At 38.0% G+C, this 27,979-nt stretch overlaps 1 protein-coding gene across 3 annotated transcripts in view; it reads right to left on the minus strand.

The window, feature by feature from the left end:
• Window positions 1–27,979, minus strand: part of FZD3 (frizzled class receptor 3) — a 36,985-nt gene continuing 9,006 nt past the window's right edge. Inside the window, exons 3-8 of one of the 3 annotated variants that reach the window (XM_070734894.1) lie at window positions 23,483–23,954; window positions 14,161–14,357; window positions 11,807–12,824; window positions 7,207–7,355; window positions 6,048–6,281; window positions 1–4,478 (exon numbers count right to left, since the gene is read on the minus strand). In XM_070734894.1, the coding sequence (XP_070590995.1) occupies window positions 4,265–4,478; window positions 6,048–6,281; window positions 7,207–7,355; window positions 11,807–12,824; window positions 14,161–14,357; window positions 23,483–23,671 (2,001 nt within the window). In that variant the 5' untranslated portion in view covers window positions 23,672–23,954 and the 3' untranslated portion in view covers window positions 1–4,264. Of the gene's footprint in view, window positions 4,479–6,047; window positions 6,282–7,206; window positions 7,356–11,806; window positions 12,825–14,160; window positions 14,358–23,482; window positions 23,955–27,979 lie in introns of those variants that run through there. The other 2 variants (XM_070734896.1, XM_070734895.1) reach the window with 2 other exon arrangements.

Genomic DNA, 27,979 nt, shown 5'->3' on the forward strand with positions numbered 1-27,979 from the left:
TTTCACTTTAGTCCTTTTATTAAAAATTCTAAATAGTCTTTAAAAAACAAAAAACAAATGCTTAATGCTATGGTAACTGTTTGTACATGCACAGTTAAGGTGCTAAAACCAAAATAAATCTTGAGTAGGACACTGGCTTATTGTACATGAAGAATCAAATCTACAAGGAGTTTAGTGCAAGTTGAATTGTTAGCATTGGAGATCAGGTACCATGCTGGTGTATTCAAATCTATCTCTCACACTCAAATCACAATTTCAGATAAAGGTAATAAACCTGATTTTTTTTTTTAAGAAACATTAACAACCACCCCCTCCACACAATAACAGCATTGATTAGAAGTACTAGAATTTGGAGAATTTTCCTATAAGAAGAGATATATATGTATATAAAACCCTTCTCCAGTTTGAAAACAGAGAAAGCAAACAATCTTTTCTTTAATCTGCTACTTCATTTTGGCTTTTATGCCCTGGCAAAAAGTAGCTTATACCCATCAAATCATTTTATACAAATTACATTAAATACAGGTGTTTTGTGCTAAGGCTGAACTATTTTTTTCTAGAACAAAGACTTATCTTCTCTGCCTAACTATGCCAGATCTGACAGAAACTGGCTTAATTACTAAATTGTTCAATATTCTATATTTGTTATAGTTGCAACATTACCTGCAACAATGATATAATCAAATCAAAATCGGAGAATGGGCAAATGTTGCTTCTCAGCAAGGGGAAAAAATGGGAGCTCAGATGTCATTCTACTAAACTAGTTTATGTATAATGTTGAGTCAGTTTTCTTTATATATAACAGTGATATGCACAACTTGTATTCAAAATTGGACATAGATTTTACATAACACCATTCCAAGAATGCTTGTCCCAGTCAGTTTTTTTAAAAACCTCCATGTAACAAGCTAATGCTAAATATAGCCTAATTTTTTGCTTGGTGTCATTTTGCAAAAGAGAAAAACAAATTCTTTGTAAAACCAAAGATTAAGTCTATTGCGGTTACCAAAAATAAAATAAAAAGCCTCCTGCTGAAAATAAACCTTCAAACTGTTTGGTTTATGGTGACAGCATTGCTAATACAGGACATTATTTGTTGTACATGAGAAAATAAACTGAAGAACTGGTCTAAACAATCTATTTCCACAGCTCCTGAATGGGGAGGGAAAAATAGACGCTTTGGGTCTAGCAAGGTATGCAAGATGGAGCCCAAAGTGGCAGGAATACTTTGGAATATCTAAAGCCATTTTCATTGTGTTTTATTAATATTCTTTAAAAAGTATTTGACATTGCAAATTAGTTTTTATTTGTTGATTTAAACAGCCTTCATTAAGCCCAGGAGGTAGGCAGTTTGATGCAAACATAGTGATTTTGACAACTGCCTGCTTCCTTGAGTAATGAAGATGGAAACATTAGTTTACAGGCACTTGCCCATATTTCAACAGTTGAGAAGTGGAGATACCCCAATATAGGTTTTTAAGAAACAGCACTGGTTGATATATAAATTTCAGATTTTAAAAAGTATTTTAACAGGCAATTAATGAAAAAAAATGAATTCAACATATTAAAGTGGTTTTAATATATAGCTATGGGAACGCTCTGGGCTCTATTCTGCTTTACATTAATAGAAAAGGGCAGCGGACCTGTAAGCGTTGACTACAATGTAGAAGCAAACTATGTTTCTATTTTCTAGGACACATTTTTTTTGAGTGAGTTACATCTATGGGAATCTGTGCTGACTCAAATTGTAAAGACGTTAAGAAAAAATATTTTACTATATCTTTTAAAATTTCCTAAAATCCTACAGAAATTTTCCTTTACAAGATATTATTATTTTTGTCTATTTTGAATTACCGGTACATAATTTGGGGGCTGCTCTATGCCAAGGAGAAAGAAAAAAACATTGCTGGATATTTAATAATTGTATTGCCTTAGAGTTAAATCGTATGTTTGTTGCCCTGATTGAATCATGTAATGTGTGTGTGTGTTTGTATTAATTATAGTTTAAAAAACAGGAATTTGCAAAAACCCAAGCAGACTTGTCTTTCCCCAGTTCTGATCTAGCAGTCCCACCTCTCTGAAGTTGGTACAGGTAACCTCTGTTATCTGCAATCCATTAGTTATGGTTGGTAAATACAGATAAGATTTTATTATTTGCAAAAGGATTGGATAGCTTTAATCTTTGATACATTATTCTATTTGGAAGATTTCTAGAATACTGTATTTTTAATGGAGGGAGGTATTTAAGCGTGCACAAAATGATGGTAGACTCTGCTCATGAATAAAGCATACTTTTCAAAGTCTTCTTATGCACAATGCTGTTATCAATGGCTGTTAGACTAGAATAGAACCACGGCAAATAAGAAGGTCTACTTACATTATATTTACATTTTATGGAAAACTCCCTTGATACTAATATTTTCCTTGAAATGCAAATATTGCAAATTTTGCTATAACAAAAATAAATAAATCCTTGCTTATCATGATTTAGATGCTGTTCTGGCTTCCTCACAATTATAATTTCATAATTAACATTAGCTTGACCCCAATTGATTTAAAGTACCCAATCAAGTTACAAAACGGCTGATCTAGCACTTCACAATTTATAAATTAGAATTTAAAATAATACTAAGTCTAATTCTTTTTAGCTCCACAGTATTTCAGCACCGGTTACTTTTCTTGATGAATCAAGAATGAAATGGTTTGTTATTAAATTCAGACACCTAGCATATTTGTTCTCCATTGTATATATAAAAAGTTGATATAAGGGAGGGTGCATATTAAGAAAAAGAAGCAGAATAATCATTTTCCAGCAGTAGTATTAGAGCAATAGATGAGGTAGATTTAAACACACACAAGTGCTTTCTTAACTCATGCCAATAGCTGCCTTAGGAAAATCAAGTTCACTGTCCAAGACAAGCATGGGCAATGTTTTAATTAAGAACTGTAGGTTTGCATATTTAAATTGCTCATGTGCATATCATTCATAAGTGAGAATGAATACAAAACTATAGCTGGTTTACACTGCAGTTAAAAACTCATTATACTTTTAATTTGGAGGCCATTCTATTTAACTGATTTTATTGTTTTGTATGATATATTTTGAGTTGCATCTTTAAATGAGAAAAATCCCTATCCTGGAATTATAGTCTCACTGCTCTTAAACTTGGACTGGTCCCTAAATATCAAAGAACTTTGAAATAATAAGATGAATGCTAATGCTTTGCAATTAGGCAGTTGAATTCAAAAAGGTTCTTACAATATGTACACTGAAGGGTTTAGCTGCATTTGTTCTTCTGGTTTCCATACACCTATCTTGAATTTAGAATGGAAAATGATTGAATTCAACATTTTATCCTCAGTGGCTATCTGCAGGGCTCAGCAAATATTCTTCATATACAAGATAACAGATTATTTTATGGATCTTCTTGCCTTTAATTTCTCAAATAAAATAAAATAAAATAAAATAGGAAGAACCATTCAAGGCACTGATGCTGAAAGAAATGAAGCATGGGGGAATTTTCGTAATATTCCTAAAGGCTATATTAGTTGCCATATACTTGCTATATTAAGAAGCCAATTTCTCTCCTATTCAATGAGATTTTTGAAGGTGTTGACAACTCCATTTTTCTTTTCTTTGAAAACTAGTAGTAAATGGGAATATTTTCTATCCAAACTCAAACAATACAAGAAATTACACTAAATGTTGATAAACTCCCTCCCTCTCCATCAAGATTAGAATTTAACTTAAGAACCAACAGTATTAAGACTTTTGCTATTTCCCCCCTTTTTGTTGTAATTCCAGTGCATTCACTAATAATCTCTGATGCCCTCTATACAGTATTTAATATGCAGCCTACATTCTGTGCCACAGGGGAACAAGTAATTAGTTTATTATTTCATTAGAATGGAAAAAAGCAAAATACATATCTCCCACTCCTTCCACAAAAAAAAAGTCTTCCACTTTAAGGAAAGTTTTCATAGATCCTTTGTAGTATGACACTAATAGATGCATAGGGATTTTTAGAAAAGATGGGGAAAACATCAACAAATAAATATGTTAGCCAATCTTAATTGCATCCACGGTTAACTTGTAGACTTGATCAACAACAGACTTGCTTAGAAGCAGCTTGCCTAAGAAATCTTGAGCTACAGGAAAAAGGTACTGACCAAACTGAGTGCCATTCTGGCTGATATATTATTTTGATAACAAATGGATGCTGTTCATTTAAAAATAAGTGTGAGATGGGAAAAGAAGTGCAGATCAAGCGCTGGTCCCATCCTCTTCAATAACTCGGTTCATGCTGGTGCCGTGTGTTATGTGAGTTACTGGATTTCCACTGAGGTCTCTGGTGCTACTGTGGCGTGACTGATCATTGAGCCGATGGGAACTGCTATGCCTGGAGTGGTCAGTCAATCGGGACATACTGCCATGAGGTAGTCGATCTTCAATTCCACGGTAACTGCAGGGGGTATATCTAATTCATTAACAGTTATCTGTTTTAGTAATACAGACACATATACATTGAAAATATTCCAATTATCTCTCAAATATATAAATTAGATAAGCAAAGCTTAGATGTACTGCAGTTTAATCCAAACATTTTCATTTTTAGGACTCTTAGATTTCAGTAAAAATACTTTAACATATTTTATTACTTCTTTGTAATACTGATTCCGCTTTTAAGCATACAGTGATACCTCATCTTACGAACTTAATTGGTTCTGGAATGAGGTTCGTAAGGTGAAAGGTTCGTAAGACGAAACAACGTTTCCCATAGGAATCAATGGAAAAGTGATTAATGCATGCAAGCCCAAAAATCACCCCTTTTGCCCCATTACTGATGGAATTCTGATCATTTTCAGGGCCGTAGTGGGTAGGAGGGGGGGAGACAGCGCAGGCTGCCTGGAGGGAACCTCCTGGGTGGATTGACAAGCTGGGAAATGGCCTTGCGGCTTGTAAAGCGGCGGGGCATCACCCTCCCTAAAGGTTTTCCTCGACGAGGTGCTAGGGGGGGCAGACCCCTGGGTCCGGAGTTGCTCCCCCTGCCCTCCCAAGCCAAATCAGTGGCTCCAGGCTTCTCAAAGCCCGAAGCAAGGATGCCTCCCCCCACCCCTCCCACCCGGCGCCGACTTGAAGCTGCCCAGCAAAGAGGAACCTGCCCCCTGAGGAGGCGAAGTGCTTGGGAGGGAGAAAGGGGGGGCAGGCCCCTGGGTCTGAAGTCACTGCTCCTGCCTCACCCCAAGTCAAATCAGCAGCTCCAAGCTTCTCAAAGCCTGAAACCAGGACGCCTTCCCCCGCCCCTCCCACCCAGAGCTGGCTTGAAGCTGCCCGGCAAAGAGGTACCTGCCTCCTGAGGAGGCAAAGCGCTTGGGAGGGAGGGGGGGGGCAGGCCCCTGGGTCCGTAGTCGCTGCTCCTGCCCCCCCCCAAGCCAAATCAGCAGATCCGAGCTTCTCAAAGCCTGAAGTCAGGATGCCTCCCCCCGCCCCTCCCATACCAAGCCCTAGAAAACAACTTGCTAAATTATATTTCAATTTAGCATACAGTAGGTAGAAGGAAGAATAACTGCATACAACTTTATCATTAGGAATCCTGACTCAATCATTTCCCTTGAATTAGAAACATAGAAACATAGAAGTCTGACGGCAGAAAAAGACCTCATGGTCCATCTAGTCTGCCCTTATACTATTTTCTGTATTTTATTTTAGGATGGATATATGTTTATCCCAGGCATGTTTAAATTCAGTTACTGTGGATTTATCTACCACATCTGCTGGAAGTTTGTTCCAAGGATCTACTACTCTTTCAGTAAAATAATATTTTCTCATGTTGCTTTTGATCTTCCCCCCAACTAACTTCAGATTGTGTCCCCTTGTTCTTGTGTTCACTTTCCTATTAAAAATACTTCCCTCCTGGATCTTATTTAACCCTTTAATATATTTAAATGTTTCGATCATGTCCCCCCTTTTCCTTCTGCCCTGGCTTTGATAAGAATTTTTTACCTTCTGCTGATGTATTTACAGGATAATATTTTAATTTCCTCACCTGCCATCTCGTGACCTATGCAAGCTGCCATGGTAGCTACTGACTTTGCTATGCACACTGCCTGCTTTGCTTCGTTGATCATCCATCTTAGCCAATTGCGTAGAGGAGGCATGAGTGGAAGTCCCTTGGGTGGAAGTCCCTCTGGATTTGCGAATTATGGGTGTATTTGGATCTCTCAAGAGAGACTGAGCAAAGTCGGGTTCCTGAAGTACTTGACGGCTCTCATTAACAACCCTGGTAAATATAAATCAGTTTAACACCAAAACACAAATTGAAGCACCAGCATCTAGAAGAAGCTAGTCAACAATAAGCTCAGACTATGCTGCACGAACTCAGAAATGCATATTTCTGTTATATCTGTATCATTATAAATTAAGACAATGCATACCAGACATGGTGAAAATGGTTAAAAATTACCACTATAATTATAGCAGCTGCATGCTATCATGCCCAGAATATTGCAACCACCAAACAGATATAAGCTATTATGTCCTTGGGCCCAATTTGATCGTTCCTCATGGCTCCTGTAGACTAGCTGCCATCCAACCAATATAATAAGCTTTGGGGAAGCATGGGGCCTTTAATTGTTCCTGACAAATTGGTCCTGGGAAGTAATACAGACACTTAACAATAACATTATTACATAGCCAGCACTCAGTACTGCAATACTGCACCACCATGGTTTTATTTCCCATGCTATTAACATTTATAGTTCATAAAATTGCCAAGGAAAGTCACCTTCCGTTTTAGAATGCAATGTCAACTCCTTCGGGAGTTGGGCGGCATAAGATTCAATAAATTAAATTAAATTAAATGGCAACCTGATCTTTTTTTTTTTTACTCACAAATCCAAAATGGATGATTTTGGAAATGAGAGGAGGGGAAACAAGCTGAAAACTCAGGAAATAAAATCAATGGAAAATGTATTTCCCGGGTAGAAGGATTCAACTAATGGGGTAGAGTTGCATACTTTCTAAAATCATGTTTATAGTTAAAAGTTGTTTCTAGATTCCTTTTTCATTCTGAAAGCACAAGTAGTAGAAATAAGCAGGTATAACATTTATGGACTTCAGCTTAACATATAAATTAGAAAAGGCAGATTTGACTTCTCATATATTTCAATCTTCCCCACCTTCCAAGTGTATGGACTTCAACTCACTCTTTTTTTCTGCGCCCATGAAAAAAACTGGCCCATTCAAAGCAAGTCTTTTTACTTCCAACCCAAAAGACTGATGGGATTCCCACTATGAGGGCCATCAGATATTTCATAAGGAAGAGGATCAAGTCCGGTCGACTCATCTGGGTAACCTGTAAAAAAAGAGGCAAGTGTAAACAAGCAAAGGGATGTGCAGATACAATTCCAGGTATTAAGTCATTTAAAAATAATTACTATAGACCCAAGTGTGCCCAAACTTTTTCCTTTATTATCCAAAACTGCTTATCGGAAAGTCCTTTTTATCCAAATGTAGATAAATCACTTTAAGGCAATTTAAATGTCCCTGTTGTGATTAGGTTCTTATTATGGTAACATTAGGGTAATTAGGGAACTTACTGCAACGCTCTCTACATGGGGCTACCTTTGAAAAGCGTTCGAAAACTTCAGATCGTGCAGAATGCGGCCGCGAGAGCCATTGTGGGGCTTCCCAGATTCGCCCATGTGTCCTCAACAGTCCGTGGCCTGCATTGGCTGCCGATCAATTTCCGGTCACAATTCAAAGTGTTGGTTATGACCTTTAAAGCCCTACATGGCATTGGACCAGAGTACCTCCGGAACCGCCTGCTACTGCACGAATCCCAGCGACCGATAAGGTCCCACAGAGTTGGCCTTCTCCGGATCCCGTCGACTAAACAATGTTGTCTGGCGGGCCCCAGGGGAAGAGCCTTCTCTGTGGCGGCCCCGGCCCTCTGGAATCAACTCCCCCCGGAGATTAGAACTGCTCCCACCCTCCTTGTCTTTCGTAAACTACTTAAGACCCACCTATACCGCCAGGCATGGGGGATTTGAGACATCTTTCCCCCAGGCTCCTTATAATTTATGTTTGGTATGTATGTGTTGTCTGGTTTTAATATGATAGGGTTTTCGTTATTTCTTTTAATATTAGATTTGTGCTACTATAATATTGTTTTTGTCATTGTTGTGAGCCGCCCCGAGTCTTTGGAGAGGGGCGGCATACAAATCTAATAAATTATTATTATTATTATTATTATTGTTGTTGTTGTTGTTGTAATAAGTTCCTGTGTCACTACCCAAGGAAAATCCTTGGCAATATAGCACCATATACATCATCCCTAGAACTCCTGCATGAGACACGTAAGAAAAAAGATTGTTTTCTTGAAATAGTGTTCCCCATACCTTCATTTTTAATTTATACAATTTAATTTAGCAATCATTGCTGGATTGAGAATAGTATTAAATTAGTGAGGAAAAGGCAGGTGTTCATATAGTTCCACAAAAAGGTCTACATGGATACCTGATTTGCAAGCTTCTCATTCATATTAATTACTATTGTTCTTGAGCAATATTTGGTAAATATCATTCCTCTTCTTGAAGTAGAGGGAGCTGGACTGCCTACATGTAGGAATCTGAAGGTTTTTTCAAACTTTCAGCTTTGTCAATGCTGTCTGAATCTCTTATGGTTCCAAGACAATGTGGTAATTGAAGATATTAGAGAAGGGCATCAAAAATGGTTAGACAGTGAATTGACTATTGAAACTTGTTAACATGATGGGATAAAAACTCATTTAAAAAATGCAGTGCTATAGTTTGACCTCTATTTCTGCTATTGGTATTGTACAGTTGGTAAGAGACAAACATTCTGTGTAGCCATTAAAAGCTGGGCCTGTTTGTTGGATTTCTGATTTCTCAAATTTCAAATTGCATCTGCTTCCTTTAGCGTCTTATCAGTAATTTAAATAATAGAACAGACCAGATGGTGAGAGAAAGTGAACAACTATAATCTGAGATTCTTTAATTATTTATCTCTGAAAAATAATTCTACCTATTAAAAAAGAATGTCTTTAGAATCAAATAGCCCCTAATTTAGATTTTGCTGCTCCATATCAAGAGAAAAATATTCCGCTAGACTAGGAAGCTTAATTCTCAATATAAAAAGTAAAGCGCTGGATAAAAATTTACATGAAGCCATCAGGGTGAATAAATCATGATTTAAATCACTAGTAAAAAGGCTTGATTTAAATCAACTCGATTTAAATCATAATTTTTAAAGAGCAACTGTTCTCTGTCCTGCAGCGGCTCCTTTGACCTGCTGTTGACTCACCAACAGTACCAATACTGCAGAATATGCAGCCTTATGCCACATAACTAAGCTCTATTTCATGGTGAATAAACTACATTATTAATGTATCTTAAATAAAAACTATGTTTAGATAGATTTTTTTTTACTCCAAAAGCATTTTATTATAATAAAATTGATTTTTTAAAAATCCAATTTAAAATTTTAAAATCCATATTTTTTGATATATATTTTTAAAATAATTGACTGTTATCCACCTTGGAAGCCAGGGATGAGATCATCCATCACCATGGAGAGAAGTATCATCTGCATGTAATATACCTTTCTTCCCCTGGTGACTTAAAAGGCATATTGATGCCCTATTTTGGGTTTGCCTATTTGCCGATGACTCTAAAATGTGCAATAGGATTGATATTCCTGGAGGGATCTGTGTTCAGTTCTGGAGACCTCACCTACAAAAAGTTATTGACAAAATTGAACGGGTCCAAAGATGGGCTACAAGAATGGTGGAAGGTCTTAAGCATAAAACGTATCAGGAAAGACTTAATGAACTCAATCTGTATAGTCTGGAGGACAGAAGGAAAAGGGGACATGATCAAAACATTTAAATTTGTTAAAGGGTTAAATAAGGTTCAGGAGGGAAGTGTTTTTAATAGGAAAGTGAACACAAGAACAAGGGGATACAATCTGAAGTTAGTTGGGGGAAAGATCAAAAGCAACATGAGAAAATATTATTTTACTGAAAGAGTAGTAGATCCTTGGAACAAACTTCCAGCAGACGTGGTTGGTAAATCCACAGTAACTGAATTTAAACATGCCTGGGATAAACATATATCCATTGTATATGTATATGTACATTTCATTAGGTCCGCAGAACAGATATGCTGTGGAATCCATCTCTGAAAGTATTTCATCTGGCAGGACCCAAGGGACGTGCTTTTTTTTGCCATGGCATCCACTCTGCAAAACATCATCCCACATAAGGGGAGACTGGCTCCATTATCTTATGGTTAAATAATATTGTTGACAATTTTTAATTACAGTTTTTAACATTGCGTGATTTTTATTGTTGTTTTTATTGAATGCTGCCTATTGTCACTTTATTGTGAGATAGATGATTATATAAATATCATAAATTATAAAAAGCCTCAGGATCATCATTTACTTACATACTATTTAACTATTACGCATAGTTAAAAGGAGTATGCCCAAGAACCACCCTATATCTAGTAATGGGAAACATAAAATAGGCCAGTACAATCTACATTTCAAGCAAGATAGATACTGGGTTTCTAAGCACTATCCTAAGCCATAGTATGATTTGTTTAGTTTTGGCCTAGAGTTCTAATCCCACCTTAGCCATGAAAGCCAATTGGGTGATTTTGGGCCAACCATTTTCTTTCAGCCCAACAGAGTTGATAGAGAAAGAAGGAGCTGTCTTGAATTATTTATGAAAGGAGGAATATTAGATAGATAAATAGATGGATGGATGGATGGATAGATAGAACAATGTGTCATTAAGTTGTTTCCAACTACTAGCAACTATATAGATTTCTACTGCTTGAATATAATTTCTTTGGATAGTATCAAACATATTTTGACATATTTTTTTCTCCAATTGTAGCCACAAAAGACTATACTACAACGTCATGATATTTATTACATAGGAATACCAAAAGAGGAGGTTGACATGTTTTATGCTCAAGATTAATGGAAAATTGACAGAACATGCAAGTAAAATATGCTATTTATGATTGGAGACTGGAATGCTAAAGTTGGAAATCTATCACACATGACCCTTTTTTCAAATATGACCTAATGAGATACACACAAAAGAAAGCACTATTATTCCAGAATCTTATTTACCATCTCATAACAGCAGTTTATCAGCTTAAAAGAAAAGGCATTTAATAGCAAAGCAATTGCAATTCATTCCTTCTGAATAAGCTCTATCCAAGATACTATAATAAAGATTGCTTCTGTTCAGTAAACCATCCTCTCCATTTCATACTGGTGTGTATCTCCCCGAACTACCTACCATTTGGCATGTTTAGTAAGTACTTCTGATCATTTTTCATGTTTGGCAAGTGTAAACTTACAGATGTGTGCAATTTTATATGGACATGCTTAGTGCCTAATGTATTTAAATTATTTTAATATCCCCATTTCTTAACTGAAGGACTTTTTATTTCAGGGCATTTAAAGTAATACAAATATATATATTTTAATAGCAATTCATTCTATTTTCTCTGAAGATCATACCTTCTTAAAAATCATATTCTTGTTCACATTCTCAATTTCGGTTTTCAGTTTTTAAAACAGTATTTCTTCTGAGTCATATTTCTGGGCAGCATAATTATGCTAATTATGATAGTATATTTTTACTTGATAAATATATTACATGAGACTGGTACCAAAGTTAAAAAAACACCAGCAAGCTTTTTGCCTTGAGGGATACAAAAGGACTGACCATAAGGAAATGATTTAAGAGATAGGCACACTTACCTGATAAGGGCAGGGTATGTGATATTCTTTGCACCTTTCTTGAATCCATGTTGTTTCCCACACACTTCGGTAAGCTTGTTCATAGAAATAGCAGCCAATGACAACCAAGAGTGGCACAAGATACAGTACACTGAAGACGCCAATCCGAATCATAAATTTCACCAACTTGTCCTGGTTTTCCTTCTCTAAGGGAATTTCAATACGGACTCGATTTAAAGAAATGATGCCTGCAAGTAGCAAAGAAACTCCAACCACCACATACAGGCAGAGAGGAGCAAGAACAAAGTATCTCAAGGCATCTACATCATAAAGGCCAACAAAACATACGCCACTGATATTATCACCTTCTATTTTATTCATAGCTAGGAGAATGATGGTAAGGGTTCCAGGAATGCCCCATGCACTAGCATGGAAGAGGAGGGCTTTCTTTTCAATGGCTTCACTACCCCATTTTGGGACAGCTGCCAAAAACCAAGTGATGGTAAGAATCACCCACCAAACGCTCCCAGCCATGGTAAAGAAATACAGTACCATGAAAAGCATGGTGCATGCTTTATTATGAGAGCCCTGTGTCACTGTGGAAGCCTTGTACGTGGCAGGGCCAGAGGCATTGCAAGCAACCCGGTCCTCCAGCAAAAAGCCAATGAAGAAAATGAGGGACACCATCATGTAACAAACAGCATAGAAGATAATGGGTCTTTCTGGATAGCGAAATCTTGTGACATCAATCAGGAAAGTCAAGAAAGTGAACAAGGTAGCAGAAAGGCAGACAATGGAGATCACACCAATGAAGTATCGTGCGAAAGAAAGTTCTTCTTGCCTAAAGTACATATTTGGACAAGGAGGGGAGCAGTCCCGTACCCGGAGGAATGTGTAGCCCAGATCGGGGTCTATTTTCAGTTCTCGAGGGCACCAAAAACCATAGTCTCTTTGAACTTCCACTGTTGCTTTTTCTGTTGGTTCCCCAACTACATTGAGATCAATGGGGCGAGGATAAGGCTCATCACAGTCTGGGAACCTAGAACAGCAAGACCAAAGGACTTGTAATAATTTTTAAATATAACAAGCATTTCTGCCTGTTCTGGTTCTTTCAAAAGAATTGATTTGAAGGAATAGTCTAAGAAGAAATAAAATTAAATTATAGGATTCTATAGATAGAAATTAAATTCTTATATAAACTTTAGATTAACAATTTCATGTATCCAAATATCAGTAGCAGCTTATTTTCAGAGGCTTATAGTTGAAGATTTGTCTGATTTCATATTAAATATATTTAGTTAACTGCCATTATCCTGTAAATAATCTAAGAGATTTTTGTAGCTAACCAAGAAAAACAATCAATCAATAGCTATCTTAAAACATTTAAATGAATAACAGAAAAAGGCTACTGCTATGTGTGTATATTTTTGTGCCCAGGTAAGGCTTTGGAATTTGCCATGTCCATTGCAGTTTTTACTGTTTTCAATCAATTTTAGAGTACAAATGCTTCAAAAACAAATCTGGAATGCCTTGCTTTACACAATCTGCATCACAGGGTCCTTTAGCCAAAACATATTGTTATTAAAAGTCAGCATAATCTATAAAATATCTGAAATGCTAATATATCCCTGCTTATCCAATTATATCCAACCAAGATAAACTTTTCCTGATTAAGCATATAAATAACACAGATGTATTTCTACACTTCTGCTCCTGCGTTTTTCATTAATTTATTGCATTGTTTTTTCAGTTTTGTCTTCGTACTTATACATCTCTCAACTCTACTAAATATTCTACCCCATATTTTTCAGACTTTAATTCTGAAATTTAATAACTGAACTGCAATATTCTGTAGGCATGATATCCCTCAGTGATTTGTACTGTGGAGCGTACATATTTCTTTTCATTGAGATAAAAGGCCAATGTAATTGGTTTCAAATTTATACTTAACTTCTATTTGTCACTTACAAAAGCTAGAAGAGGCTTCTATACAAGTGGTACCCCTATGTAGAGGCTACTTTCAGCTTTGACAAAAGCAGGCTAGCAGTATCCTCCAAAAGCATTCCCAAAAGCTTGTAATATGTTCTCTAAAGAAACTGTGATTAGGGTGGGCTGGAAAACATGGAAAAACCATTTTCCTAACTCCATGATTGATTAAAAACTAATTGAAAAATTTTCAAGTATAAAAATATAAATTTGAATATATATGAGAGCAGAGAGCTCAGGACTGGTTTCATCCCCAGGAAAATATCACAGGTGTATGACATGTATTTCTGAAAATACATTTTGAAAAGCATTATATAGTAGGTGATTTTAATATAATAGTAATTTTAAGTAGTAATTGTAATAAACACAAATCCTGAGGATTCCCTCACCTGTTGCATTCCATGTCTTCAGGCCAAGACACACCAAACATTTCCATGAGCTTTGAACATTCATTATATGCTCGTTGACAAATTCTGCGACACGGGAGGGTGACTCTACCATATTCCATGCAAACAGGAGCATAAAGCGCACATAGGAATGGTCGAAAGTCTCGGGAACAATCAAGGTTTACCATAGGATGAAATGGCTATAAAAAAGAAGTAAAAGTAACTGGCTCTGGGGCACTATTTCAACAACCAAATTCTATATTGTGTACTGAGATTTCTCAGAATCCTTACACAGGTTTGAGAAAACAGGTAAAATAATATATATGCCTGACAAAAAACTTCTAAAATGTTCAATAACATTAACTATTTTTACTGTACCATTTTTGATTAATATAACCCTATGTAATTTATGATATAAAGCTGAATGCCACCCATCTGTCAAGAGCATGATACACCATTTTCCAATCAGTTATACAATAAATTATACAATGGTTATACAATGATTTATAAATTAATCAATTCCATGATGCCTACTGTATATTACTGTTGATCTACATCATAATACATTAGTAATATATAATAGGCTTTCATGAGATATATTGATAAAGCATACCAGTCAGACAAGAAAATGCTACACACTCAGGCACAAACCTCCTTGTGTTGGTATGTGTGTTTGTGTGTGAATTTCTTACATTTTGGGTAGTATTGTATTTATTCTCCCAACTATTCAGTGCTGTATATTCAATCCAAATTAACTCAAATGTTACACCTAAAATATTGGACACTTAAAATATCAGCTTACTCTAGATGGAAAATAATTTTAACGTAAGTACAAAGAATTCTACCCTTCTTTGACAATATAATATATGTACTAAACCAGAATTCACATTTGAGGTTAAGATGCACATATTAAATATTTAGATAGCGTCTTCAGCCCAGTAGTCTATTTTTACATAGAAAACTTGCAGAAAAGAATTGGGGGGAAAGTAAAAGAAAATCAAGGCATTCAGTTGAATATTGCTTGAAAAACAAATGTGATACAACTGCACACACAGATGAAGAAAATGTTGTAGTGATAATGGGTTAGAATATTGTCTGAAATGACTAACAAAAAATTATTTGGTGGTGCTTGAACAAATAATTCCCTTTTAGTTTGGTCGTTTCAGAATTTTCTAGGATGTAATAACATGTATGGTATCTAGAATTATTTGGAGGAAAGGTGAAAATCAGGCGTAGGTGGTATCTCAATTTCATATCCCAATATTATTATACAATGTCTAGACACAAGAAGCACTGGAAGATGAGCTGTCAGCACTCCCAATGACAGCCAATATTCCCAGTGAATACATATTATTAGAGTAATACAAATTCTGAATAAGCAACTACCTATATGCAGAAAGTAATTTTATCAGTCTCTTACTTCTTCAGTGCTTTAAATGCAGGATTTAGGAAAAGGATTAACTCAATGACAAGATTTTAACTTGAAGCCAAAAGTAATATATTATGAACTAAAATTTCAGAAATTATTGCAGTATAGAATCCTTACAAAAACAGCATGGGTTGACAAGTTTATTGGGAGGAGAGGATCAACAATATGAAATACTAGAAGATAGAGGAGAGAAAAAGAAGGGATGTTTTAATAATACCATTTTTAGCTTGAACTTAAAAAAAATTAAAAATATATCATGGGAAGAAAAGTGCATATATAAAAGCAGCTAGCAGCAAAAGGCTGCTTCTAAGAGAGTAAAGGGAGCTTTATTCAAGTAGTTTTTCTCCTTAAATTTTTAATTAGTATGCTCCATTATAATCAGCGTCAAGATAGAGTTTATGTACCTCTTCTGCTTTTTTATTAAAAATGAATTGCATTTTAATAGGATTCTTGCCTATGCTTATATTTATTTTAAATAGATTAGAGGGAATATTCATATTCTGAATCCAGTAGCATGATACTTGCTTTACCCTTCTCCTAAGAGAGAAAATGTCAAAATACAGAGTCCAAAAAATGCAACATGCCACATTTCTTTAGTTCACAATCAATTATATAATGTACAAAATATAAAATAATTCAAATTTCGTATGGATAATTCCTCTTGAATGCATGGCAACTGCTTGTGCCTAGGCAAGCAAAATTTCTCTCCACCCTCTTTTCAGCCACCCCAAGTCTTCGGAGAAGGGCAGCATACAAGTCTAAATAATAATAATAATAATAATAATAATAATAATAATAATAATAATAAATAAAATTCTGATTTCCATCTGGACGCTGTTTGCAAAATGAGAAAATAAACAGAAACACTTGTTTTACTATGAATCACTACCTTTGACATGAACAATTTAATTTAATCCAAATCAAGAAACAGAACAAGTTTATAACTTGGAAAAAGTTCTTTTCTACTAACAAATTACTGAACCTTAAAACCTTAAAACCTTCCTCCTTTATTTATGTTCAAATTAACAAGGTTTGCATGTTCTATTCACAATCTGACCCCTCCTTTCTGTGTTCCATACCTATTACCATGGGAACATTGCATTTATAGGATTTTTAAGCCTACCACAGGCCAAGCTTAGTCTAAAGTGTGAAAAGGGTAGAGTCAAAGGGTATAATTTGGCTCATGAGAATCAGAACACTAACCTTTGTCACGCCACAAAAGGCTGGTAACCATAGGAACAGTTATCAAAGAAAAAGGACCTAGCTAATATACCCAGAGATACCATATATAGGAGAAGTAAAGATAACATGAAATATAGAATCATGGCAAATACACACACAAATGATTTTTACATTGAATTTATTGGGAGTTATGTTTGAATAATAATAATTTGAAAACCCTGCATCTTCACTGAACAGGTCTACATGCTATGAAATATCAAAGCTGCCCCTGAAATCTATGGAACACTTAACACTTAAGTCCAGATATAACTACTCTTTTTTCTGCCGTTCTGCCATTTTCTGGAGTTTTAAGGAAATTAATAACTAAGGAAAAATGTAGACAGGGCTTTTATAATATTAAAGATTTTCACTGTGGTTCCAGATAATTTAAAAGTCCTCCATTAAAACTCTCATATTTTCACATTTCCATTGTAACAGACAAAGTTTTGGGATTTAGGAATGTTCTGGATGCATATGTAAAGCATAAAAGAAAAGCGATAGAAAAATATATATCCATTTAATAGTTTGCTATTGCAATTCAGCTGTTAGTTACACAGTAAACCTGAACTGAAGAAAATATAGTATTTGGGGGGGGGGGATGTTTGTGACTCCATTGGATAACTTAAAATTGCAGAACACACTTCTCATGATTTTCAATAAAATAATTATATTCTTATTCAATTCTCCAACATTTTGAAGTGGGCATCTGAAAAACTAGCAGCCCAAGTTCAAGATCCGAGCACCATGTAATGGGCTGAGCATCCATCCTCACTCCAGCTCCTGCCAATCTAGCAGTCTGAAAGCATGCAAATTCAAGTAGATAAATAGGTGCCACTCTGGTAGGAAGGTAACAGTGCTCCATGACATTATGTTGGCCACTTGACCATGAAAATGTCTTTGGACTGCGCTGGTTCAATGGGCTTGACACACCGCCCTCTAGAATGGGGCAATGACTACCAGAATACAATCCACCGGGATTTTTTAAAAACCATTTTGCATTAATTTTAATACTAAGAAATGTAACTCATTGATTTTAAAACAAAGCCAATATGGGCTTAAATTGCTTCAAATGTAATGTATTATGGAAATGAAATCTTCATATTTTATTTACCATCTTCCATTCAGCTTGCTGAGGGAGATGGAAGGTGGAATAACAACATATCTCAAAGGCATCAAGTTCAGGAAGGCGATAATAGCATAAGACAAGCAAAAACCATAAGAAATTATTGAGGAAGGAACCAACTGTTCCAGAAATAACAAAAATTCCACAAAAAGCAAGCAGCTACAGAAACAAAGCAACGGTATAACCGATTACTATACATATGCTTAGATCAGACCTGGGCATTTTATGGCCCACGGACCGTATCCAGGCATCTTTGTCTGGCTCATGGGAGCAGCAGCAGGGGATGGGCAGTGGCAGGCGGAGGGGCAGTGTGCTGGCAGTGACTTTCCACACAGTTCATTTTTCATATGGCCCCTTGAGAAAATTAATTGTACTTACATGTATCTATTTTGAAAGGGGCGTTTAAATTCACAGTACTAACTGCAGATGGACAGCTCCTAGCCTGCTTATACAAACTGGATAGGTCAAATGGACTAATAGAAATGCAGCTCTGTTTTATATAAAAAGAAGCCACAAAGTACCGTATTTTTCAAAAACCAATGAGGTGTTTTTTACAGCCTCAATCATTAAAACTTAAGGGACACAAAGCTACCAATATGGGCAAGATGGGAAATGAATTACAACCTTTTCAATGTAAATGTTTATCGTCAAAGCTTAAGGAGTTTGATTTTAAAAGTTACAAATCAATCTGAATCTTTGAGGGGAAAAAATCTATCTAAACTGCAAGACATAAAAAGCAATCAAATTTCAATATGTCCTGGAATAATATACAGGTGAAATTCAAAAAATTGGAATATCGTGCAAAAGTTCATTTATTTCAGTAATGTAACTTAAAAGATGAAACGTAATATATAAGAGACACTCTTTACATGCAAGGCAAGATAGTTCAAACTATCTTGTGACAGTGATGTGTGATTTGCCATTACTGGGATGATTATGGGGTATAGCTCATGAAAACCCCAAATCTACAATCTCAGAAAATTAGAATATTATATGAGATCAATAAAACAAGGATTGAGCATAGAACAATATTGGATCTCTGAAAAGTATAAGCATGCATATGTACTCAGTACTTTGGGCCCCTTTTGCAACAATTAATGCCTCAATGTGGCATGGCAAGGAAGCTATCAGCCCATGGCATTGCTGAGGTGTTATGGAAGACCAGGATGCTTCAATAACGGCCTTCAGCTCTTCTGCATTGTTCTGTGTCATGTCTCTCATCTTTCTCTTGGCAATGCCCCATAGATTCTCTATTAGTTGAGGTCAGGTGAGTTTTCTGGCTAATCAAGCACAGTAATCCGCAGTCATTGAACCAGGTTTTGGTGCTTTGGGCAGTGTGGGCAGGTGCCAAGTGTATAAGCAGGCAAGTCCAACTGGAAAATGAAGTCAGCATTCCCATAAAATTCATCTGCAGAAGGAAGCATGAAGTGCTCCAAAATCTCCTGGTAAGAGGCTGCATTGACCCTGGACTTAATAAAGCACAGTGGACCAACACCAGCAGATGACATGGCTCCACAAATCAACACAGACTGTGGAAACTTTTGCAACTCGGTTGGAAACGAAGAACCCAGCGTATCGAGGAAGAATGGAGAGGCACACATTGCAAGATGCTTGAAGTCCAGTGTGAAGTTTCCACATTGGTGAGCGTTCATCAGTGTCTGTTCTGTTCTTCTGTCATTCGGTTTCAGCAGTTCTTCCCACTCGCCTGGCTTGGTGGTAGGAAAATGTAAGGCCAGAAATGGGGCATCGGCCGATTGAACGATGAGCAGGTCAGAAAGGTTCGAAACCACATTGAAAAATTTTCGGTACGTTGATGGAATGGGATCCGACACTGGAGCTGACCACTGCCTCCAAACTGTGGCCAGGAACATTTGAGGAGCAGGAATGCAGTCCATCTCCAGTGTCGCCTCCGAAAACAGCAGTTCAGGATGAGCCCCTTGGGGATGTGGTCACCTCTGAAGAGGGAATATCAAGTCCTGCCACGTCTCGAGCCTTAAATAGAGGGATTTGAAAAGGCTGGGTAGAAAGAGGCCAGAGGAGATAGGCTGATCTGGAGGCCTTCTCTCATCTTCTGAAATCTCAAGGGCTCCACTCTCTTCCTCCTCCACCCAATAATCTTGGCTACCAGCATTGGAAACATCAGACAAGTGATCTTAACTGCCAGATCACAAGGTGGGACTCGGCGTAATTTAGCAGAGCTGATCCACTAAGGACTGGAGGCTCGTTGTAAGGCCCTGCTGCACCGCCACTGTGATGTGGTTGGTGCAGGTTGGCCATGTCAAAGACTGCAGGAGGCCTGTGGGCTGGAGCTGCTCATTGGTCTGAAGTGGGCTCAGATAGGACCGGGGGCACCATCACAGAAGGCTGACAGAGAACAGAGCCCAGTCTAGAAGGACCCCAAAGGTTTGGACTTCGTTTGGGTAACTCTAGAGCATCAAACAGCAGGGGATCGTCTGCTGTCCCCCCACAGATCGGACATCAAGGCCCCAAAGGACCTGGTCCTTATCGAGGGCCACAACTCCCCTTGGTGATTTATCAAAAATCTTTTGCAGGACCTTTTTCCCTGTGCCTTTCCGCTTTTTCCTGATGCCTTGGAGATGGCGGAGTGAGCATGATGAGATTTGGATGACCACTGCCCCAATGGATGAGGTTGGTCATCATCTGTAACCCGGCAGTTAGTCTTTTTAAGATGTTTGCCGCTGGGCTTTTCATTCAAAGGGGCCTTCTGTGCCATTTTGGGATAAGCGTGCCAATTAGCCTCCAAAATGGCCACTCCAACTGACAAGCTCAGTTTCTGGCGCCAAACGGACGAATGAGAAGCTTACCACACCCAAGCAAGCTCCGAGGGACATGGGCCCACCCGAGCAAACTCCAAGGGAACTAGGCAACGGAGAACTAAAAACAAATCAGCTGTCTACACATGTAGTTTGAAAATGGCTGCTGGGAGACATGTGAACTGACAGCTCCAGCAGATGGTAACTATCTCAGTGTGGCTGAGGGGGAAGTGGCTGGAGGGTGATGAGAAGATGGTTGCGCCGGCAATTTAATGGAGCCGAAGCCCCTTTCTTGAAATTGTGTGAAGGATGACAAGAAATGGAGTTTGAGACTCTTGTGGCAGGCCGGGTCAAAGCCCCTTAATGGTCAATGCCATAACACATGGCCCAATACTTGCCAAAGTGGCCAGAGCTGAAGCTTTGCGGAATCTTTGGACTCTCTGGATGATTGACGAGAAGCCCTAAACTTACTGTAGCAAAATCTGTGCACTTTCAATTGAGAAGTCTAGCATTCAGGATGGGAACAATATTTTGCCATGTCCGTCCTGCTGAGGACCGAGTCGAAGCTGGGTCTTAGCAGGGTGGATCCTGACAAAAAAAGACAGACTCGGTCCCCATTCTGAGTGGACAACCCATCCTGAATGCTGGCTCCACCCACAATGAAGAAATGCCATTTATAATTTTATATAATATATATCTGAGCGTCTCATTTTCATTGAATGTAATAATTGTCATGGTACCAAGTATCATGTATAAGGTAATATATGCCTGTATCTTTTAAAGATGAGAACAAACAAGATTTAAGATTTATTAGATTTGTATGCTGCCCCTCTCTGAAGACTCGGGCCAAGTACAGTCATCAGCCTTCTACCAGCAAAGTATCAAAAAGTCCAGTATTCCATTTTTCCACCTGGAAACAATTTCATGTTAATTGAATGTTCTTAAATTCTACTTCAGAGGGTCTTTTGAACTTGCAGGGTTGATTCTGAGAGTGTACAGGAAGAAAAGCATAAGAAAATAGCACTGGAGGGCAAACATCATTTCACTAAAGTTAAATTATATCAGGATTTATGCCTAGAGCCAGAAGTAAACCACAGATCTCCACACTTAAAATTTTTAATTCAGCTCCTGTCTAGACTTGGCAGAGGATGCCCAAGAAGTACTTGGAAATATTGTTAACAGTAAAGACTTGAACATTACATTGGCTACTGCAAGTCAAAGGAATGAGAGACTATCCATTTATGCTGCAGAATTTAAAATCTAGGTTTCTTCCAGCCATTTGTATAAATTAATATATATTTGGCAGATACTTGATAGCTTTGAGAAGTGGATGAGTTGTTTACATAATCATTTTCTTTAGCTCGTAAACAGGTAGCTCCTGCCTTACCTATTACAGATTACACCATTCATTTTGCATAGAAAGAGTGCTTATAGAATTGGTCTACATTATAACAGCTATGAAAGAATATTAGAAAAAGTAATAGATTCCTTCATTTCTCTTCCTTCTTGAAAAGAGTGCAGATCTGATTAATGAACTACAAAATAGGCATGAGGCACTAGATATATCTTCATTTTCCATTTGGTGCAGATCAGTATGTACTGTATTTTTCGGTGTATAAAACGCACCTTTTTCCTCCCTAAAAGAGGCTGATACTTAGGTTGCCTCTTATATTTTGAATGTAGCTCCCCCACCTCCCAGCCCTAACTAGCTGCTAACAATCTTCCCAGCTCTTACTTTGCAGGCTCTTTCATTGTTTCTCTCTGCGAAGAATATTTTCCAAGCCCTAAGTCTTTGCAGGATTTTTTTTTCATTACTCTAACTTGCTCTGAGTAAGTTTCTTTCCAGCCCTAACCAGGTGCTAAGGATGTTCCCAGCTTTTACCGGCTTGCAAGATCTTTCATTGTTATTCTCTGCCAAGAATGTATTCAAAACCCTGTCTTTGTAGGGTTCTTTTTCATTGTTTTACTTGCTCCAAATGTTTCTTTCCAGCCCTAACCAGGTGCTAACAATGTTCCCACCTCTTACAGGGGAAGCTCTTTCATTTTACCCCCTGCAAAGAAGAATGTTTTCCAAGCCCCAAGTCTTTGCAGGGTTTTTTTCCATTGCTCTATTTGCTCAGACTGTTTCTTTAAAGGTGCTAATGATGTTACCAGCTCTTACTGGCTTGCAAGCTTTTTCAATGTTACTCTCTCAGAATATTTCTTAAGCCCTTAATCAGGGGATAAAATAATGTGCTAAAGCTGACCAGACTAAGGACACTAGCAAGATGAATACCTGGTAAGCAAATTATTTTCCCTATTTTCCTCCCCAAAAGTAAGGTGTGCCATATACTCTGAAAAATACGGTATAATGCTTCCTCTACATTTCCCCCCATCAGCATTTTCATCATCTTGTAAGTTAACACATGCAGAAGAATCTTTGCAGCTTTAATTACAACCCCCCATGAAAATTTCAAAAAGCTTCATTGTAGTTGCAAATATATTATTTGAAAAATCATAGATCAAAAACTGCTCATGAGAAATTTACTGAAAGTAAATAAAGTTGGTTCAAGATTCTCATCACTCATAGGGTAATATAAAAAGCAATTTTATATATTAATAAAACCCTCCCGATCTAGAGAACACATAATCACATGTGATGACCTTTCATGAAGGTTTCATGCTTTGTAAATACCCCCAACAGCAAAAATATAGTAAATACATTTAATTGTTCTTTGTTGATAATTCTGAACAACTGTGGTGAAGATCTTGATTTATATTTTGAATGTAAATACTTACTTCCATTGCTAGAGCTGCTGTTTGTTGATCATAATGATTCAAAAGGTTAGGCATAAATGTGGTATTGTACGGAAGATCTTGGCACATCCTCAGAATTATGGGTTCACATGAAAATAGGCTGTGGCCACCACTGCATCCTGCTAGAACTGCCAAAAGCCAAAGATAATGAATCATCCAAATTACAGCCATTCTTCTGCAACAGTCATGAGGGTCTCCAAATTATTTATCAGACATTGCTGGATATTTCAACTTTTTATCTTAAAGTTTTTCAGAGACTGAATAATTCTTCATGCTAATAGGTTTTGGCATAGTCCAGTAGAATACTTGTATTTCCAAAACATTAATAAGATACTTTGTCTTGTTTTTTCCTTCCATACCACCATGCAAGTTGAACTGTATAATCGTAACTTATTGACTAACCGCATTCCCAAACAGACTCCATGTTGACAGCCTTTCTTCTTCTATCAATAATCTGAGGATAAGAACATAAATACTTTATTAAAGTTTAAACTAGTACCAACATAGATTAAAAAGACATAGGCTCAAGTTCTGATCATGGAACACAAAGAATGGCTTTAGAGCAGTCATTCTTTTGTACCCCAATCTACGTGTAGGTTGTCATAGGGTTATAATTGATAAAAGGCAAAAGATTTAAGAGATCGTGAGTTCAACTTCCACCTTAGCAATGAAAACCAGAGGAATGACCTTGGGTCTGTCTTTCTCTTTCAACCTAACCCACCTCAGAGTGGTTGTGGGCAGTGTTCCCTTTAATTTTTTGGGGGGTGGGCGGAAAAGTATAGTGTCTGAGCGGCAGTCCCTTCGGGACTGGGCGGCACAGAAATAATAAACAAATAAACAAACAAACAAATAAATAAAAAACCCACCCTGTTTTGCCTCAGAGAATTTCAAAATAAAATACTGTACTGTGTGTCTATAACAGTGAGCTCATAATAGGGCAACTCTATCAATATCAAAATGCCACTTAAATAGTTAAGCTAGTTTCAAACTAGATTTTGATTTTCTTTCTCTCTTCCTTACTCCCATTCTTTTTCTTTCTCTTTTCCTTCCTCTCTTTTTTCTATCTGTTTCTCTCTCTTCCTCTCTTCCTATCTCTCTCCTTCCCTCTCACTCTTTCCCTCTCGGCTTCTGGGCAGGTATGGAAAACTCTGAGTTGATGATGATTTTTAAGTGAGCGATTGCTCACTGCTCAGCTTAGAGGGAACTATGGTTGTGGGGAAAATAGGATGTGATCAACATGTTTGCCACATTGAGGTATATGTAAAAACAACAAGTTGGGATACAAATAAATAAATAGAGGTTCCTGTGTATACTTCACCAACTTCTAAATAAATAGGATATAGAAATGCAATAAACAAAATTGAGGAGAGGAAGAAGGGTTGTGGAAAAAAAAGGGGGGAGGTGTCAAGGGATGGCAGAAAAGCAGTTTCAACCGAATAAAAATGTATTGATGAATAGAAAATATGTATGGGACTATTCTATTAAGAATAAGAAAATGACATGGTATTTTATTTGTGAATGTAAATACTGTATGTAAAATGAAATAAAATTTTTTGGGGGAGGGGGAAATAAAATAAAATACTTCATTGCTTATTAGATATATGCCAAATATAAGAAAGATGCAATACTTTCAATCATGCAATGATATCCCTAACACTGTCAAACATTTGTCTATTCCAGGTCCTTGGGAAACACTCAATAATAATACCAAATCCAGCCTAAACATTGGGTTGACTATATGACTAATTATATCTAAAAGTCCCCTCCAAGGAATAGTACTTCACCATAGTGGAAGGGCTTGGATGCTTTAGTGTTGTCAAGGGCTATGCTGAACAGGTGAGGTGCAACCATATCAATTGAAGAATCAGACTAATCAGAATTTGTTCCAAAAACCTCCCATTCAATGCCATGAGAATACACAATCTGAATTTCATGCTGGATCATCTGTTGCCCAGATTAACAAAAGTCACATTGGATGCTATGGCTCCTAGGGATTTATTGATAAATGTGCTATAAGGCTCAATTCTTCCTTCTAGGCAACTAGGTGTGGAGTTGACAGGTTTCTGTAAGGCAATCAAAATCAAAGAATTTGGTCAAAGGAAGAAAACTAGTCAATTATGGAACGTTTCTACCAACTGGAACCATTGGAATGCAGATTTCAAAAGTGAATGTACCAGCTTTGCAAAAAAAAGATATAATTAATCATACTTTATGGATCAAAAGTGTGTAATTTTGAAACACATGTTTGGCAAAACTGAATCAAATTCACAAGACTGTAGCTAAAACACTAAAAATATTAATGAAGCTGTTTACAGTAAATTGTGACCAAATGATCCAGCTGATATATGCTTTATCTGATGTAACTATAGATTTAAAATATGAAGCAATAAAGCCATTAAGAAAGGAAAAGCTAAATGGAAAATGTACTTGGATCTGGATAAAGAAAATGTGCATAGATTTGAGCAATTTGAAGAATTTAAGATAAGTAAGCTAGAAAACAACTATTCCTTGACTTATAACCCATTGCTTACCCTAAGGCAGAGGTCCCCAACCTTTTTTGCACCAGGGACCGGCTTTAAGCTAGACCAGTTTTCCATGGCCCGGTGGGGGGGGGGGAGCTAGCTGTCAGCGGCGCCGTAAAAGGGGCGATCAAGAGAGGAATGGGTGAATGAATGGACGGAGGGTGGGAAGGAAGGAAGGAAAGAGGGAAGGGACAGGAACAAAAGAAGGGTGCAAAGGAAGCAAGGAAAGGTGTGAAAGGGGAGAGTAAGAGAGGAAGGAGTGAAAGAAGGGAATGAGGGAGGAAAGAAGGGAGGAAGGAAAAGGAAAGCAAGAAATGGAGGGAGGAAAGGAAGGAAAGAAAGAAAGAAAGAAAGAAAGAAAGGGGGAAGGGACAGGAACAGAGGAAGGAAGCAAGGAAACTTATGAAAGGGGAGAGTAAGGGAAGAAGGTAGGAAGGAGAAAGAAAAGAAGAAATAGAGGAAGGGAAGGTAAAAGAGAGAAAGAAAAAGAGCAAGAAAGAAAGCAAGAAAGAGAAAGAAAGAAAGGCAACTTCAAAGAAAGGCTCACTGAGCATCTCTCCCTCTCTCTCTCTTTCTATCCCTCTTTCTTTCTTTCTCTTCCTTTCTCTCTCTCCTCTTCCTTTATCTCCTCTCTCCCTCTCTCTTTCTCTCCCCCCTCTCTCCCCCTTTCCCTCTCTCCCTCTCTTGCTATCTCTCCCCCCTCTCCCTCTCTCTTTCTCCCTCTCCCTCTCTTTCTCTCTCTCCCCCCTCTCTCTTTCTCTCTCTCTCCCCCTCTTTCTCTCTCTTCTTCTCACTTTCTCTCTCTTGTTTTCTTTCTGTCTCTTTTGCTTTCTCTCTCTCTCACTCTTTCTTGTTTTCTTTCTCACGCTCTTTCTCTCTCTTGTTCTCTCTCTTGCTATCTCTTTCTCTCCCCCCCTTTCTCACTCTCTCTTTCTCACTTTCTCTCTATCTTGCTGTCTGTTGCTGTCACTCACTCTCGTTCTCTCTCCGTTCTTCTCAGCGATGACGCGCGCACGCCCTGCCCGCCTCACCTTTGCGAGAGCACTTTCGCCCCGGGCTCTCAGCAAGGGGGTTTGCAGGAGAGGCGGGGCCGGCGAAGGTGATATTGAATGTCGGGGGAGAACGGGCGGTTGCACGCGCTCCCTATCCCCCTGCTAGCCCACTCGGAATATTCAAAATAAGAAAAGCCTTCGCCGGCAAAGGTTTTTCTTATTTTGAATATTCCGAGTGGGCTAGCAGGGAGATAGGGAGTGTTCTCCCCCGACATTCAATATCACCTTCGCCGGCCTCCGCTGAGGAAAGCCTTTGCCGGCATTTCCTCTCGGCGTCAAGGAGGCGCAGCGGCAGGCGGAGAGAGGGAGGGGGGGGCAGCGGCGTCCCTCCTGGCCTTGGCGGGCCGCCCAACCCTCCCCACCTCCTGCAAACGCGGCGGGCGGCGGGGGGAGAGCGAGGAGCCGGTTCCGGCGGGCGCGGGGCTTGGCTGGCTGGCGGGGGGAGCGCCGCTGCTGGTGCGGAAAGGCCGAGGGGGCCCTGGCGCCGCGGACCGGCTGAAAAGCCCCAACGGCCCGGTCCCGGTCCGCGGACCGGCGGTTGGGGACCTCTGCCCTAAGGGATATTTATGACCTGGATTCAAAGTTTTGATGGTTGTTCACCCCCCCTTTCTCGACGGTCAGGTGACTGAAACTTAGGACGCTAAACAACTGGACACTATTTACATCCTTTTGCAGCATCCAATCGTTCTGTGATCAAGTTTTATTATGATTTTGCCAAAAACCAATATTTATTTCTGCATTTATTTATTATTTATTATTTTATTACAGTATTTGGATTTGTATGCCGCCCCTCTCCGAAGACCGCATCTGTAACAAACCATTGGTTTGCTTAGCTACTGTGGCATTCACCTAACACTGCTTAACAAGTGCAATTATTTGCTTAAGGACAATATAAAAAGCCATAA

This window comes from Erythrolamprus reginae, chromosome 1 (genome assembly GCF_031021105.1).
Source record: "Erythrolamprus reginae isolate rEryReg1 chromosome 1, rEryReg1.hap1, whole genome shotgun sequence".
Lineage (NCBI taxonomy): Eukaryota > Metazoa > Chordata > Lepidosauria > Squamata > Dipsadidae > Erythrolamprus > Erythrolamprus reginae.